Consider the following 17,011-nt stretch of genomic DNA (forward strand, 5'->3'; position numbering starts at 1 on the left):
CAGAATAGTTATAACTAAATTATGTGGATAATAACTGGCCTGACCTCACCTAGACTAAAAATGTACACTGAGTATTAGCAGTGGTTGAATTACTCTATGAACACTAATTTTCTTTTCATTTTCATTATATTACCTTTATGTTTTCTGTATAGTTTTATGGTGACAAAATATTAGGATGTAAGAAGAGACCATTATGTAGAAAAAAATCAAAGTGAAAGATATAATAAGAATCTTATCTTCTATGCCCATAAAATGAGAGTAACGCACAGATGACAGTTCACATACCTCATAAGGAGTCCAGAAAAACAAGTTAAAGAATTTGAAAAGCCTAATTTTGCATGTTTCACTTTTGAGGCTTATGAATTTTGAATATCTGAGACTAGTACAACTTTCACATTTTGACTTTATAATTAGAATTAAAAATAAAGTGAGATGGGAAGTGGGAGCAGAGGAGAGAAGATAACCTGGTGCTTGTAAACCCGATGCTTAATCATAACATAATAAATGTTAGTTTCCACATTACTAAGAGAAAGCAAGACCCCTATCATTCATGCTGGCAAAAGCTTGCCTTTGCATAAACCATTTCTGTTCTCACTGTTATAAAACCAATGATTTTGGAAAAGGAAGAAAAAACAGAATGACGTGCAAAGTAGCACACACCATGTTATTGCAGCTGGATAAAGAATATGTCGCTAATGACTTTCTTTCTACCCATCAGTTATACGTTGAGTTTCTCTTTTTTTTTTCCCAAAATGAAGTGGCCTTCATAAGTACAAAACAGAAACAGCGCAATTCAAACTATTACTCACTTTCTACTTGATTCTGATACTGTATTGGATAATGGAATGTTATTAATTATTCCTTGGGAATGAGATGAATTCCTTTTCTCTTTATTTGAGTTGAACGTCACATGCCTGACCCCTAGGCAATTTTCTGTACTAAATTCAAAATAACATTTTCATCAGATAGTTATTGCCAAATATTCATTTTAAATGAGATATTTATTATCCGTGACCAATAGGAAGATTCACCTTATAAATTCAGAAAACTAATCTAATTAACTTCCCAAATTATTAGTACAAGTCAGAGTGTTGACTGTCTGTAAGGAACTGACTGAATTACTTAATGACCATGGATTCTATTCATGATTCCAAAAACTAATAATACAGAATTTCACTTCCATAAAGGAATCAAAAAGAGAGGTAGGCATGAAGTAGATAACTTCTTCACTGGTAGGATAACTTAATTCTGTAATGTAATGGAATTGTCCACTTCTTAACATGCATGAGAATAATAGCATCAATCACACAACTTAAAAAATTAAGATGCTCATCCTCGTCAGGGTAAGAGGTCATGGAATTTTAAATCCTGTGAAATCTATTTAAGATTAATCAACCTATCAACCTAAGGGCATGTTAACAATAACAACTACTAAAACTGACTCTCATGAGTGCTTTCTTAAGTGCCAGGTGCTATGCTAAAAGCCTTACGTGTATTAATGAGCCTGTGAGGTAGGTACTGTTGTTATCCCCATTTTAGATACTAGGAATTCAAACACAGAGATCAGTGTCTTGCCCAACCTGACTCATCTAGTAAATCACAGAGCTACGGTTTGAACCGGGAAGCGGGCCTCAGAACCACCCATATACCATTATTTACAGCACATTCTATAAACTCATTGTCTATAGGTGCTACAATTGATCCTTTTTGATCAGGAAAAAAATTAAATCAATGATTTTGATTCACAAATTAAGCTATATGACTTAAAGAGGACTAAAATTGTCTTTAATTTGTTCTTCATCTTTTATGTAACATATTTCATTTTCATACCTTTCTGTTAAGTGCATAAAGCAGTTTATCCTATATTAATATATTATAGACTAATAAAAAGAGAGGGCAAAATTTTCAGTTTGTAAACATTATAAAGAATAAGAGTTCAGGGACATATTATACATTTACCCTCTCATATATAAATAAGTATTAGAGATAAGAAATAATGTTAGGGTACAGAAGATCAGCAAATATGTTGTTATACAAAATAACATCTCCACACTGATATGTTTGAAATTTTGGGTATTGTACCTTTAATTTCTCCAAGAAGTTCACTGGTATTTAGTCTTTCCATTTTTTCCTTCCAATCTTTTGAAAGTAGTTTTTCCATACAGGAAGAATCTATTAAAATAAAAAGCAAGTATTAAGTATATTACATAGATATTCTAAGTATTAAAATATTACAAATTCAGAAGGCCAGTTTATGGAAAATTTTAATTATTTAAAAACAATAAAAAAATGATCAAAGCCATTGTCTGTGGTTGTTTTAACCCTAGGATATAGAAATTATATTACTACATTATAAAATACCATGACACCATGAATACATTTATTTTTACAAGATTATTTAAATTATTCCCAAGGGAAAAAAAAGATAATGCTCAATAAACTTATCTTGGTATTATAATTATAGTTTTATTAATATTCAGTCTGCATTTATAATTTCTTAGACTGACAGGACAGAAAAGGGGTTCTTTCCTACAGGTTAAGTTTAGGTAATATTCCTTTTAATCCAGGTGATTCTTTTTTAATTTCAAGAAAAATGTGTGTGCTATTCAAGGAAGAACAACAATTCTTCAAGGGAGAAAACACAAGAAATCAGCATTCAGACACTTTCATAAAATACCCATTTATTTAGAAAAATGCAAAGAAAATAAAGTCAACATAATGAAAACTATTAATACATTTCTCTTATGTAAAAAGAGATGTATATTCTTTTCAAGAAACACTTATTTAAACATTTTTGCCCTATTGCATTTCTAAGTAGCACACTAAAGTACAAGGAGTGATTACACTTCTTTCTATAGAGATTCATAAAAGTTACAGAAAATTAAACTTTAGAATATTCTAATAATTAGCAAATTTTTATCAATGAGTTTTTCCTCTCTGTTCAGATGGATCTGCAACTGAAGCTACTGCTTACAACTATTTACATGTATCTGTTATGCCTCAAATCTTAACAAATAGGGCGTATTTCCAAACAAGAATGCAGATTTAAATACTAAATCCTTAGTGTGAAGCATACTCCCATTAAACTTTAACATTCCAAGTGTCAAAAGAAGTTAACATTCTGATAACTTCTTTTTAAAATTACATTTAAATTGTTAGTTACTCCATGTCCAAATGCCTTTCCTCTCCCATATCAGTACCTATTTCTTTGGCATTTTTCTTTCTTTTTTTTTTCCTTCCAACTTCTAAATCCTCCTTGAATTTTTCAGAATGACAGTAAGGTCAAGATGGATCTAAAAGGTTTTAGAAACTAGATAAACTTTAGAAAAAGACAGTGAGCCCTGGGTAAAAGATGAGAAGGCCACCGCATGATTAGAAAGTATTGGTGAAAACAATTAACATTTGTTCATGACATGATCAATCAATCAAGGAATGGATAGAATCCAGACAATGTGTCCTGGAACGGCTGAGGAAGAGCAACCATACTAGCTTGCTGTCACAGACACTAACGTTCTTTCCAAATGGAAGCCAGCTTGATTCGATTAAGAGAAAGCTCCCTGCCCCTTCCCTCACATCTTCTCTTCTTAACTTCCTTCTTTCTTTCCATTCTTTCCTATTAAACTTGTCTTAGGCTGCAACAAGTGACCTACCACTATTATTAAACACTGGATTCTGAGTGACCTTCTGATAGGGCCTTCATGCATATACTTATGTTCAGTTGGTTTCTAATTTCCAAAAGGATCTCTTGCTATGTTTATTTTAAATTCAGAAACAAGGTGTACCCTTTCTTCTATACATATTTTGTATTTATGCTAAAGTCATAAAAAAGATAATACTGAGTCTTAAGAGTTATGAAGCCAGTTTTGAAAGCCATGCTTATCAGAGATTAATTTTTCGCAAACAGGGTTTACATTTCTGAGAGAGATTGAAGAAACATCAGATCATGAATAAGAATAATCAACAAAGCATCTTGAACTTCCTAGCCTACCCAGTTTTGTTACTTTTTTTTGCACCAAACTGCTAATTGCTAATATAAATTCTAACACATAACTTGTTTTGTTAAAATTTGAGTTGAGAGCATATGTAATGGTAAAAGACAAAAGCCCAGTTTACTAGTAATAATCACAAACTCACACAGCAAGTTCATACACTAGGATTAAAAACACAATAAATATAAAATAGTTAAAATATGTCTCTCATTTCTATAAATAAACATGAAATCTTTCAGAGCTCCAAGAAAAGAATGCTTAAACTTCATGGGAGAAAAATAGAACTATATAGACAACAGGAACACACCCTTCAAACATAAATCAAACCATGTGCACACAGCTTTACATAAAAGCTACTCATTAATAAAATGGCTAATAACTTCAAAGCATTTCACATTCCTATTAGAAAATTAGTCCTCAGTGTAATGTTAAATTTATCTATATGAGTTCCCATTTTAGTAGAAGAAGCTGAAGGGAAAAATAAAGCACCTTTTACATATCTCTCTTATAGCTAATGAAAAATATATAATAACAATAACTGATTGCCTTTATCTATGGGACAATACAGCTCACTACATACAACCTTATCAACATTCAAACTCAATGCTGAGATTCCAGGGAGATTCAAAACACTGAGGAAATTTCTTGAAACAATTATCTGACTGCCAACCACTAAGGGCATATCACAGTTAGTACTAAGCTCACTCCATACTATAATGGAAGGCAAGTGCAGAAAAGAGGAAAAAGACCCAAAAAATACAGATTGTTCACAAATTTTACATAGGCAAAAGGTCATCACTGACATATTTCTGACTTGAAATGAGAAAATATGTAATAGTTATAAATAAAAATTTATATTTTAAGATTTCCCATTCAAAACAATATCCAGGTAAGAGTAGAATTAAAAGTGAGTATTCATCCTCCTTTTGCCAATATCTCAACTATATTAATAGGACACTATCAGAGGCACCTGATCAGGTCAGACTTTGCCCAAGCACAGATGCAAAAAACGAAGTTGAAGTAAGTAAAGAACTCCAGTTTGCATCATGTCCGTGAGAAGAGTAGGACTGACTGTGAAATGACTTTAGCTCAGCAGTCAGGCAGGATTCCAAATAGAAAATAAGTACTGAACATCACCCAACTATTCTTGGATTATTTAACTCAGAAAAAATATGTTTTACATAATTGACTTGAAAACAACTAATAGAGTTATGATGGTGTCACAGTCCTCAAAACAATAGAACAATATACAGTATATATTACATTATCTGAGTTTGACTATTCAAATTTTAGTATTTTGACAGAGTTGCCTTCAGCTAAAAAATAGAAGAGAAGCTAAATAGCTTTTGGAAATTGAGAGATAGTTATAGTATAAAAAGTTCACCATAAAATGTACATATTAAAAATGAATGTCAGAGCCCTGGCCGGTTGGCTCAGTGGTAGAGCGTCGGCCTGGCATGCGGGGGACCCGGGTTCGATTCCCGGCCAGAGCACATAGGAGAAGCGCCCATTTGCTTCTCCACCCCCCCAACCTCCTTCCTCTCTGTCTCTCTCTTCCCCTCCAGCAGCCAAGGCTCCATTAGAGCAAAGATGGCCCGGGCGCTGGGGATGGCTCCTTGGCCTCTGCCCCAGGTGCTAGAGTGGCTCTGGTCGCAAAAGAGCGACGCCCCGGAGGGGCAGAGCATCGCCCCCTGGTGGGCAGAGCGTCGCCCCTGGTGGGCGTGCCGGGTGGATCCCCGGTCGGGCGCATGCGGGAGTCTGTCTGACTGTTTTTCCCCGTTTCCAGCTTCAGAAAAATACAAAAAAAAAAAAAAAAAAAAAAAATGAATGTCAGCCATACACCTCAGTATAAAAATGGAAAATACCAAAATTAATTCCTCTTACTTTGAAAGAATTAGCCTCCAAAAGCCAATACATTGTCAATAAAAATAATTATCTTGTTCCATTTTTTAAAGTAAAATGGTTTAAAAAGAACTATAAAAATCAAGAGCTGGACCTTTAATCAAGGTCTTGATATGATCTGAATTAATTCTCAGTTGCACAGCTTTTGTTTTTTTCCTTTTCATTGCAAATTAAGTGTTTTTCAAGAAACTTTTCCAGGGGAACAAGGAAAGACACTTTAGAACTAATTTTTGATAAATATCCTGCATAATGGATTGCAAGGCAATGTTTCTGCTTTCTAAGTACCAAGGTTTTAGTCAAGGGAAGTCAAGAGTACTTTATCATGCTAATAATTAATTTTACAGTTCAAGAGAAATTCAAAGTGAGAGAATATGAGATATTTATTCCCTGATCTATATGCTGATGTTGAAAAACAATTTTAAATTACTTCCGGTTAAACTAAGTTGCAGCAGTATTGACACGTATTCTGCACAAAATAATGATATTTCAAATGGGTCAAAGAGAATAATGGAAAATATCACAAAAATTAACTTATGAGGAATAGAAAAAGATAAATAGAAAAAATTATTGTACTTTAAAACAATTTACTTGTGAATAAACACTTATTATTCCTTTTACCTCAAAGTGATATTTAAATTTAGGAATGTTAAACCCTTATAACATGATATAAAAATTTAGAAATGTTAAACCCTTATAACATGATATAAAAAAGTATCTTTAAAATATTTTAGTGAGAAAAAAAAAGGCTGCTGCCCCTATATGTGGATATCCTCCTGCTTTAACAACTCTTTTAAGAAGATATTAAAACCAATTCATTTTATTTTTACCATAGGAATCATACATTTCAAATGCAATAAATTCTCTCTGTGTCCAAGAACAATAACTTGTCAAAAGTACACTTGACCTTGGTTTACAAGTAATGCTGACAATCTATATTTATAACCCTGCTGATCATCCATCCCACATTTTTCATTAGGAAACAGAGATGCACAAGCAAGTTACTGTACATTTTTCCACAGTGGTAAGTGCTTCAGAATACAGTGGGATAAAATTGGAGCTTGGAGAGCTTGAAGAGCACTCTTAAATTTTAATTAAAACTCTCCAAGCTCACTAAAAATAATTAGACACTAAAATGTGCCAGTTTTATTTTGAAGTCACGATAACGTACAAAGCATACTCCCTGACGACTGCTTGTGCTCTCCTCTCATTCTCCCACTCTCCAATGAAACAACTGATTTTCCCAATATGAACAAGGGGGTATAAATAGAGGCTGTTTTCAGGCCTGCTCTTCCTGCTGGGAAGCTAACAGAAAAGGCAGCAGAGTGGGTTTTTCAGACCGCACCAATTGAAACTAGAATAACTTGCCTAACCAAGAGTTCGAATCACTGACAAACTCGAGATAAAATTCAGTCTACAAGGAGCAACACGAGTTGTATCACTGATCTTTTTTGATCCAAAAGCCAAACCTTTAACCTCTTAAATGTTTTTGCTATCTTAAAATATCTCATACAATGCTATATTCCATCCTATTTTTAGCCAAGCAGCAAGAGAAAGCATGCCTTTCCCATACAGCGGGGAATGATATAAACATCAACACAGATGCTCTGCCAGGAAGAGCTGGACTTCTCAAGCACTTGATCATTAAGGAATGCACCAACTGTTTTGGATAATCTCGTGCCAGCTCCCCTTTTGCTCCACACTCCCCTCTGGGAGTGGCCAATCTTGTCCCGGTCCTAATTTTTCATTTTACTCCTCCATAACCCCCCCATCTCCGAAAAGATGAGAAATGGCATTTATGCCTAGCAATGAAAAAGCAGGCTCACTTCCCCAAACAGACCAAAACTTTAAAACAATTAACCCTCCCCTCTTCTTTCAGATAAATTACTAAGTATAAAATGCAATCTGTTTCCTTTGTTTATTCAATATGAACAATTTGTAAATGACTCAAGGATAAAATTCAGAAAATGTTGTGCTAAATTAGAACCATTATAAACATGCTAATGACTCAATGCTTGAGTAAAACATGCATGATCGGTGTGAAGAAATAGATTTAGTTCTTATGAAATCTGTTGTGCTGCCTTAAAACAATTTGGTCATTAAATCAGATATATTTCTTCCAGGAAAAATGTAATTCCACAACCACTTTACTAGATAGTGTACAGAAAGATCGAGAGAGAATAAAAGAGAAAGAAGAGGGGAAGGGAGAAAGAGAGAGAGGGAGAGAAAGAGTCTGTCAGGAGGAGCATTTGGAAGTGTCATTAGAACTGTTAGATGGAAGATTTGGGCATCTTCATAAGGGAGAAAAAGCCCTACATTTAAAATCTGCCAGAAATACACATGCAACTTCAAAATACACATACAATATTATCACACTATGTGCAATATTCTCTTTGCATTGTTTTTATCTACCAAAGCTTTGATAATTTTTTTAGGGGCTCCCTAAACCTGGGACTTAACATACATTCCTGGAATTCACATTGTTACGTATGTACAGGTAAGAGATATCGCTTTCATCTGTTTTCCAAAGCTGCTTAGCACCTAGAACAATATCAGAGGGATTATTCAAAACCAAATTCCTTTCTCATATCCATCAAAGTATAACTGCTAATTGGTAGCAGTTGTCAATGCCAATATAGAAAGAGAGGAAAACATCCAGCAGGTGACTCAGAGGCTCACAGCCTGCTGCTGTAATTGAGAGACTTTGATGATCATTAAGACAAACACCCCCATTTCAGAAATGAGGAAACAGTCAAGAAAATAACTTGCCTTGCACAAGGTCAAACACTCGTGACTGAGCCCTGACGTCAGTTCATTGATAGTTTTACTGAAATGACTACTTAAATTATTATTTGAACATCAGTTTTATAGCTTCTGCTTCAGATGTGGAGTGAAGCACCATAGTTCTTTGGAGAAGGGTGCTAAAGATTCAAGTATTTCAGTAAAAGTCAGTAGTGTTCAACAGCCAACTCTCCCATACACATTCCATTACATACACATTCCATTACATTGCTCCTCCATATTACCTTTCTTTTTTTTTTTTTTTTTTTTTTTTTTGCATTTTTCTGAAGCTGGAAACAGGGAGAGACAGTCAGACAGACTCCCGCATGCGCCCGACCGGGATCCACCCGGCACGCCCACCATGGGGCTACACTCTGCCCACCAGGGGGCGATGCTCTGCCCATCCTGGGCGTCGCCATGTTGCGACCAGAGCCACTCTAGCGCCTGGGGCAGAGGCCACAGAGCCATCCCCAGCGCCCGGGCCATCTTTTGCTCCAATGGAGCCTTGGCTGCGGGAGGGGAAGAGAGAGACAGAGAGGAAGGCGCGGCGGAGGGGTGGAGAAGCAAATGGGCGCTTCTCCTATGTGCCCTGGCCGGGAATCGAACCCGGGTCCTCCGCACGCTAGGCCGACGCTCTACCGCTGAGCCAACCGGCCAGGGCTCCATATTACCTTTCATTTCCATAATTCCTTATCTTGTTTGAACTGAGGGCTTTCTTTTCTTGAATATCATCTATTAAGAAACAGTTAAGATGCTACTTAAAGATATTGTTGAACTCCAAAAGTACTTTCTTTCAAATTAGGTTTTATCTTCAGTTAGAAGAAGTAAATGTGCAGCCTAATACCTTGTTTTTTCACTGTCGCTCACTGCCCACACCATGTTGATATCTACCACAACTCCTATGTAGTGAAATGTTCCATTAGAAACTACAGCCATCAGCCCTGGTTGGTTGGCTCAGTGGTAGAGCATTGGCCTAGTGTGTGGAAATTCCGGGTTAGAATCCCAGTCAGGGTACACAGGAGAAATGACCATCTGCTTCTCCACCCCTCCCTTCCCCTTTCTCTCTGTCTCTCTCCCTCCCCTCCTTTCCCAAAGCCATGGCTAAAATGGTTCGAGCAATTTGGCCCCAGGCAATGAGGATGGCTCCATGGCCTCACTTTAGGCACTGAAATAGCTCGGTTGCCAAGTAATGGAGCAGTGGTCCCAGATGGGCAGAGTATCGCCCTGTAGGGGGCTTGCTGGGTGGATCCTGGTAGGGGCACATGCAGGAGTCTATCTCTGCCTCCCTGCCTACCACCTCTCACTTAATAAGAAAGAAAGAAAAAGAAAGAAAGAGAAAGAAAGAAAGAAAGAAAGAAAGAAAGAAAGAAAGAAAGAAAGAAAGAAAGAAAGACTACAGCTGTCCCTATTACTGAAATATTACTCATCATGACACCCTTTGCCAAAGGCCAAAGTGTTCAAGCAATATAACATTGCTCTTTGGGTTCTACAAATGTTTGAGTGATTAATATGTCCTATATTCCATCTTTTATGTTTGGGGGAAATACGTCTTGAACGCCACTGTTGTCCTGATGCATTTGTCAATTGCAGTACACTGCAGCCTGCCTCCTCTTACTCCACCCAGCCACATGGAGAGGAGTTGACCCAAGAACTATCTGGAAAGGCTCTTATACTCAGGTTGGAAGCAATAAGCATGTGAGCTTGAGACTGTTATGGCCATGCTCCCAGCACATGAAGTAAGACTGTCGGCAATAAGAGTGAATGAAGCCAAAAATACAAAGAAAACTGGAGAGAAGCAAAGATAAAAAGAGAAAAAAAATCTTTACACGATGTTAGCACATTTACATCCAAAAATAACTAAAACCAAATTCTGCTTCTGGGCTTCTTGGTAATGTAAGCCAATATATTCCTGTTTTTGCTTAAGCTAGTTTGAGTTGGGTTTCTGCCAGTTACAACTATAATAAAATAAACAATAGAAAACCATAACAAAAGCTGTCATACACATTCAAATGTGTTATGTTTCAGATTTTAACACACTGGAAACCACCAATGCATTAACTGGTACTACAAGGTTAAAATATTTATTATGCATTTACGTTGAAGTAAATTTCTTGCTTTGTTGAAAAATATGCAATGACTTTAAGCACTTATAAAACTACTATTTATAATTATTTAGCTATCCGAATAGGATTTTTTAATATCACACAGCCTAAAGAAACTACAGTAGAAATAACGTGGAAACTGAGCCTCATTGCACACACACACACAAAACAACAACAACTCCCATCTAAGATCAATAAGCACCAATTTCAGTTCTGTGTTCTCAAAACAGCTTCACTGCTCTGGTTAATGGATTTTATATTTAATGTTACAGTACAGAATAAAATTATAAAATATATTTTTCTGATAAAATATTCCTTCTTATCTGTTTTATTTATGCATTGGCAACCCATAAAAGATCCATTTAAAATAAGGTTTTAAGGGCCCTACATAATCTGGCCCTAGTGATTCATCTCTTCCTCTTACATGAAACTCTTCATTCTCTTCCAATGAGAACATCAAACATATCTCAATCTACTGTACATACCTGGTGCTTTTTCACTTCCACACCTTTGGTTATGAAATCCTCCTGACCAAAACGTCTCTATAGCCTTCTTGATGCTTATGAAAAACCCTCCTGTTCTGTAGTGCTACATTAAATACCACCACTTCATCACTTCATCACTTCAGACATAAATCCCCATCCTCTGTAAAGCAAAATAACACTTGCCAAGCACATACTATTTGTCAGTCACTGTGCTTTTTATATTCTTTTCATGTATCAACTCATTAACTCAGAACTTCACAACTCTTTCTTATACATCTACTGCTGCCATTACTTATCAGTTTTAGCATCATATAATTAAATATATGGTCAAGTTGGAAGTGCATTACCCTAACTAAATATTAAGTGACTTGATGGTGAGGAAATGATTCTGATACCTTTTTGTGTTCTTTCATAATACTTAACCCACAGCTCTGCACATAGTAAGTACTAAAACAAACTTCTTAATATAGTACTAAAAAAGATCATATTTTTGTTGTGTCAAGTAGCAACAGAACTACTTGTTCTTTAATTAAGTATATTGATGTGTAATTTAATATAAATCATATAATAAATTCATCCAATTTAAATGTAAATTTAATGAATTTATCAAATTACACATTCATGTAGCTGCCACCCCAAAGAAGATATAGATAGAACATTTCCAAAAAATTATCTTGTGTTCTCTTTCAGTCAATCATTCATATTCCTAGCCCCAGACAACCTCTGATCTGATTTCTATTACTATAGGATATTTTTGCCTACCCTTGTATTTATTTTTTTTTGAAGTATACAGTATGTTCCTTGTGGACATGTGGTGTTTTCATCACTTTTGGGCTATTAGAAATAAAGTTAATATAAAAATTCATTCATAAGTCTTTTTATGAATATGTGTCTTGTTCCCTCTAAAAATGGAATTTCTTCTAAACATGGAGTTGTTATGTGCTTGAGTTTATAAGAAATTGCCAAAATATTTTCTAAAGTTCTTGCATCATTTTAAATTTCTACCAGCAATGCCTGAGAGTTCTAGTTGCTTTATATTCTCATTAATGCTACTTATGTTAGTACTTTAATTTTAGTCATTCTAGGAAGTATACAATGGTGTCTTAGTGTGGTTTTTTCACTTACATTTACATTTCCTTGATGACTAGAGAACAAAATATATTTTCATGTGCTTACTGACAATTTACATATCTTCTTTTGTGAAGTGGTAGTCAAATATTTTGCCCGTTTTTATATTGAACCACATGTCTTTTTCTTAGTTTTATTAGCTACTTTTATATTTATATAAAATTTATAAAATGCACATATTATATATTCTATACAAATTTAAGAATTATTTATGTATATGTGATGCATATCTTTTGTCAGATATATGTATTGTAAATATTTTGCCCAGTCTGTAGCATGCCTTTTTTATTTCCACAAGTTGCTTTTTGAGGAGCCATTGGTTTTTATTTTGATGATATCCAATTACCAAGGTTTTGCTTTATAAGTAGCATTTTCTGATTCCCATCTAAGAAATCTTTGTTTATACCAAGATCACAAAGACTTTCTCCTGTTGCAAAAACTCCATAGATTAAGTGTCCTATTTAGGCCTATAATGCATGTTGAATTATCTTGTGTGTGTAGATCTATTTCTGAATTCTCTGTTCTGATCTACTGATCAATTCATTGTCTACCAATGCCAACTGTTTTAATTATTGTTGCTTTACAGTAAGTCTTGCATCAACATAGAGTAAGTTTCCTAAATTTGTTCTATTTCAAATTTGTTTTGGCTATACGAGGTCATTTGCATTTCCATATAAATTTTAGAATCAACTTGCCTGTACAAAAAAAAAAGACATTGGGTTTTTATTCTGTATTTCTTGACTCTGTAGATTGACTTTAGTCTTTTATTATTTTTAATATAAATATTTAAAGCTATTAATTTCCCTCAAAGTAATAATTTAGCTGCATCCCACATATTTTTGATAGGTTCTGTTTTCATTACCACTCACTTTAACTTATTTTATAATTTTCCCCATTACTTTTTTTCTTTATATAAGGTTTATTTAGAAGAGTGTGGCTTAATTGCCAAATATTTTGGAATATTAAGAATTTTCTTTTGTTGTCTATTTGTAATTTATTTCCATTGTGGTCAGAGACAATACTCTATGTGATTTGAATCCTTTTATGTGTATTGAGATTTGTTTTATGGTCCAGAATATGCTTATGTTGTGGGATGTTCTATATTCACTTGAAAAGAATAATTACTCTGCAATTTTTTAATGTAGTACTCAATGTCAATTAGGTCAGGTTTATTGATAATATTGTTTGAGTCTTTTCTATTCTTATACATTTTTTTTCTTTTTTTCAGATTTTAAGAGTATTGAAATCTCTAAGAATAATTAGATTATAGATTAATTTTCTTTTTCCTTTTAGTTCTGTCAACTTTTTGTTTCATGTACTATGTTTTGAACCTCTGCTATTAGATGCATACATATCTAAAAATGGCAGGACTTCTTAATGAACTGGCTTTTCAAACTTTATGAAATATCTTTATCTCTGTTAATATTATTTTCCTGAGGTCTACCTTTATATCAATATAGCCACATCAGCTTTCTTTTTACTAATGTTTGTATAGTGTATCTTTGGCCATTCTTTAGCTTTTAACCTATCCACATCTTTTTTTTTTTTTTCTGAAGTGAGAAGTAGGGAGCAGCAGAGAGACTCCTGCATATGTCCGACTGGGATTTACCCGGCATGCCCACAAGGGGGCGATGCTTGGCCCACCTGGGGCATTGCTCTGCTGCAACCAGATCTATTCTAGCACCTGAGGTGGAGGCCATGGAGCCATCCTCAGTGCCTGGGCCAACTTTGCTCCAGTGGAGCCTTGGCTGCGGGAAGGAAAGAGATAGATAGAGAGAAAGAAGAGGGGGAAGGGTGGAGAAGCAGATGGGCATTTCTTCTGTGTGTCCTAGCCGGGAATCGAACCCAGGATTTCCACATACTGGGCCAATGCTCTACCACTGAGCCAACCAGCCAGGGCCTATCCACATCTCTATATTTACTATTTCTTGTAATCGATATATTAATCAAATATTGTTATTTAATCCAATCTGATGATCTTTACCTTTCAAAATTTGTACTTGAGTTAATTTACACTTAGATACAATTATTGCTAATAGAGTTTGTTGACCATTTTTCTATTTTTTTCTATATATTATCTCCGTACTTTGTTCTTTTTATCTACTTTCTTTGCATTATTTGTTTTTAGAATTGCATCTATTTCCTTCATTAGTTTGTTATCTATGTCTTTATTTTATTATACCATCAAAATTCAATATAAGAAACTTAAAATTTTCTCCATCTTTTCTTACTGATGCCATACATACAACTTCTACAAGTTTTAAATTCCACAACACATTGTTATTGTTTATACTATAGACTCAATTCATTATAGCTAAATTTACTTTTTAGAAATACAAATATCAAACCTGTCCAGTGGATCAGTGGATAGAGCATTGGCCTGGTATATGGATATCTCAGGTTTGATTCAGGCTACACAGGAGAAGCAATCATCTGCTTCTCACTCCCTACCTACTCACCCTCTCTCTTTTCCCCTCCTACAGCCAGTGGCTTGATTGGTTCGAGAGTCAGCTCTAGGCTATGACAATAGCCTGGCTGGTCATAGCATCAGCCTCAGGCACTAAAAATAGCTCAGTATTCGTGCATCAGCCCAGACGGGGTTGCCAGGTGGATCCTGGTCAGGGTACATTCAGAGGTATGGTGCACTATCTCCCCCCTTTTCAACTTAAAAGAAAAAAGAAAGAAGAAAGAAATACAAGTGTCTTTTATGTTTGCCTTCAGATTTACCATTTTCAATAGTCTTCATTTCTTTTTAAAAATCTAAGTTTTCATTGAGAATTATTTTCCTTTAGCCTGACAAAATTTCTCTACATTTTTCTGTAATGAAAATCTGCTGGCATTAAATTCTCTGAAATTTTATTTGTCTTAATTGTTTCTATTTCATCTTCAGTTTTAAAGAATATTTTTGCTAAATATCAAATTCTTGGTGGAATTTTTTTCTTCTTTTAAACTCGAAAAGATGTTATTGTGATGTCTCTGATTTTGTCCCCTGAAAGCTTACCACTAAATTATAAAGGCCTATTTAAAACAGTTCATTTTATCTAGTACATTATGTCTGCCTTTCAACAACAACAACAAAAATTACAAAGCATACTAAAGGACAAAAAATAATGTTTGAAGAGACTAAAGAAACATCAGACTTAGAGTCAGATGTAACAAGAATGTTAGTAACATCAAATAAGAAGTTTTTTAAAACTGTGATTAATATGCTAAATGATTTAATAGACTGCCTTAGATGGACTCATTTGTAGACCTGAAACATCCAAGGGGAAAATCTCTGAGCTTAAGAATATGTCAGTGAAACTTTCAAAATTAAAAAGCAAAGAATTAAAAGACTGGATGGGGGGGGGATTAGGACAGAATATTAAAGAACTCTGAAACAACTGTAAATGGTGTAACATATGTGTCTTGGGAATACCAGGAGAATAAAGAGAGAAAGGAATAGAAAAAGTACTGGAAGTGATAATAACTAAGAATTCTCCAAAATAATAACAGACACCACACCACAGATCCAGGAAGCTCAGAGATCTTCAAGTAGAATAAATGCAAAATAAGTTTCAAAAATAATAAATAAATAAATACTAAAGTAGTCAAATTCCAGAAAAGCAAAGATAAAAATCTTGAAATAAACTAAAGAGAAAAAGTACCTACATAGAGGCACAAAGATTTCAAAGGAAGAAAACTTGTCAGAGAGAAAGAGGAGCATTTCATAATGATAAAGGGGGTATTAGTTCAAGAAAAGATAACAATCCTTAATGTGTTTGTGCCTAAAACATACTGTCAAAATACTTTAGACAAAATTTGGTACTGCAAGGAGAAACAGATAAACCCAGTCTTATAGTTGAAGACTTTAACATCCCTCTTTCAGAAATGGACTGATCCAACAGCAGAAATTCAGTAAGGATATATTTTAACTCGACAGCTTTATTATTCAACTGGACGTAATGGACATCTATAAACTACTTCATCCAACATAGGCAGATTAAACATTTTATTCTTCTTTTGGGATTTTAATTGAGATTGCATTGGACCTACATATCAGCAATGAACAAGTGGAATTAAAAATTTAAAACACAATGCATTTACAATACCACCACAAAAAGTTAAGCACTGAGGCATAAATCTAATGAAATATGTACAATATCTATATGAGGAAACTACAAATATCCAATAGGAAATATAAAAGAAGAATTAAATAAATGGAGAGACAATCATGTTTTTTGTAAATTTTAAAAAATCAAGTTGAGGAAGTTCCTCTTTATTCAAAGGCACTGATGTTTTATCATAAAGGTATACTGAATGCTGTCAAATGCTTTTCTGCATCTAGTCATATGATCATGTGATTTTTCTTCTTTAGTCTGTTAATGTGATGGATTATATTAATTGACCTTTGAAAACTGAACCAGCCTTGAATACTTAGAATAAATCCCACTTGGTTATGGTGTGTGATTCTTTTTATAATTGTTAGATTCAACTCGTTAATATTTTGTTAAGGACTTTTATATCTGTATTCATGAGAGATATTACTCTGTAGTTTTTTTCTTGTAATATCTTTCTTGAATTTTGGTATTAGGGTAATACCAGACCTATAGATTGAATTAAGATGTATTCCCTCTGTTTCTATATT

General features: G+C 34.4%; 1 protein-coding gene across 20 annotated transcripts in view; it reads right to left on the reverse strand.

The window, feature by feature from the left end:
* Nucleotides 1-17,011, reverse strand: part of SOX6 (SRY-box transcription factor 6) — a 650,826-nt gene that overhangs the window by 278,769 nt on the left and 355,046 nt on the right. For all 20 annotated transcript variants that reach the window (XM_066251030.1, XM_066251027.1, XM_066251026.1 and 17 more), the window contains one exon: nt 2,083-2,172. In XM_066251030.1, the coding sequence (XP_066107127.1) occupies nt 2,083-2,172 (90 nt within the window). The remainder of the gene's footprint in view (nt 1-2,082; nt 2,173-17,011) is intronic.

This window comes from Saccopteryx bilineata, chromosome 1 (genome assembly GCF_036850765.1).
Source record: "Saccopteryx bilineata isolate mSacBil1 chromosome 1, mSacBil1_pri_phased_curated, whole genome shotgun sequence".
Lineage (NCBI taxonomy): Eukaryota > Metazoa > Chordata > Mammalia > Chiroptera > Emballonuridae > Saccopteryx > Saccopteryx bilineata.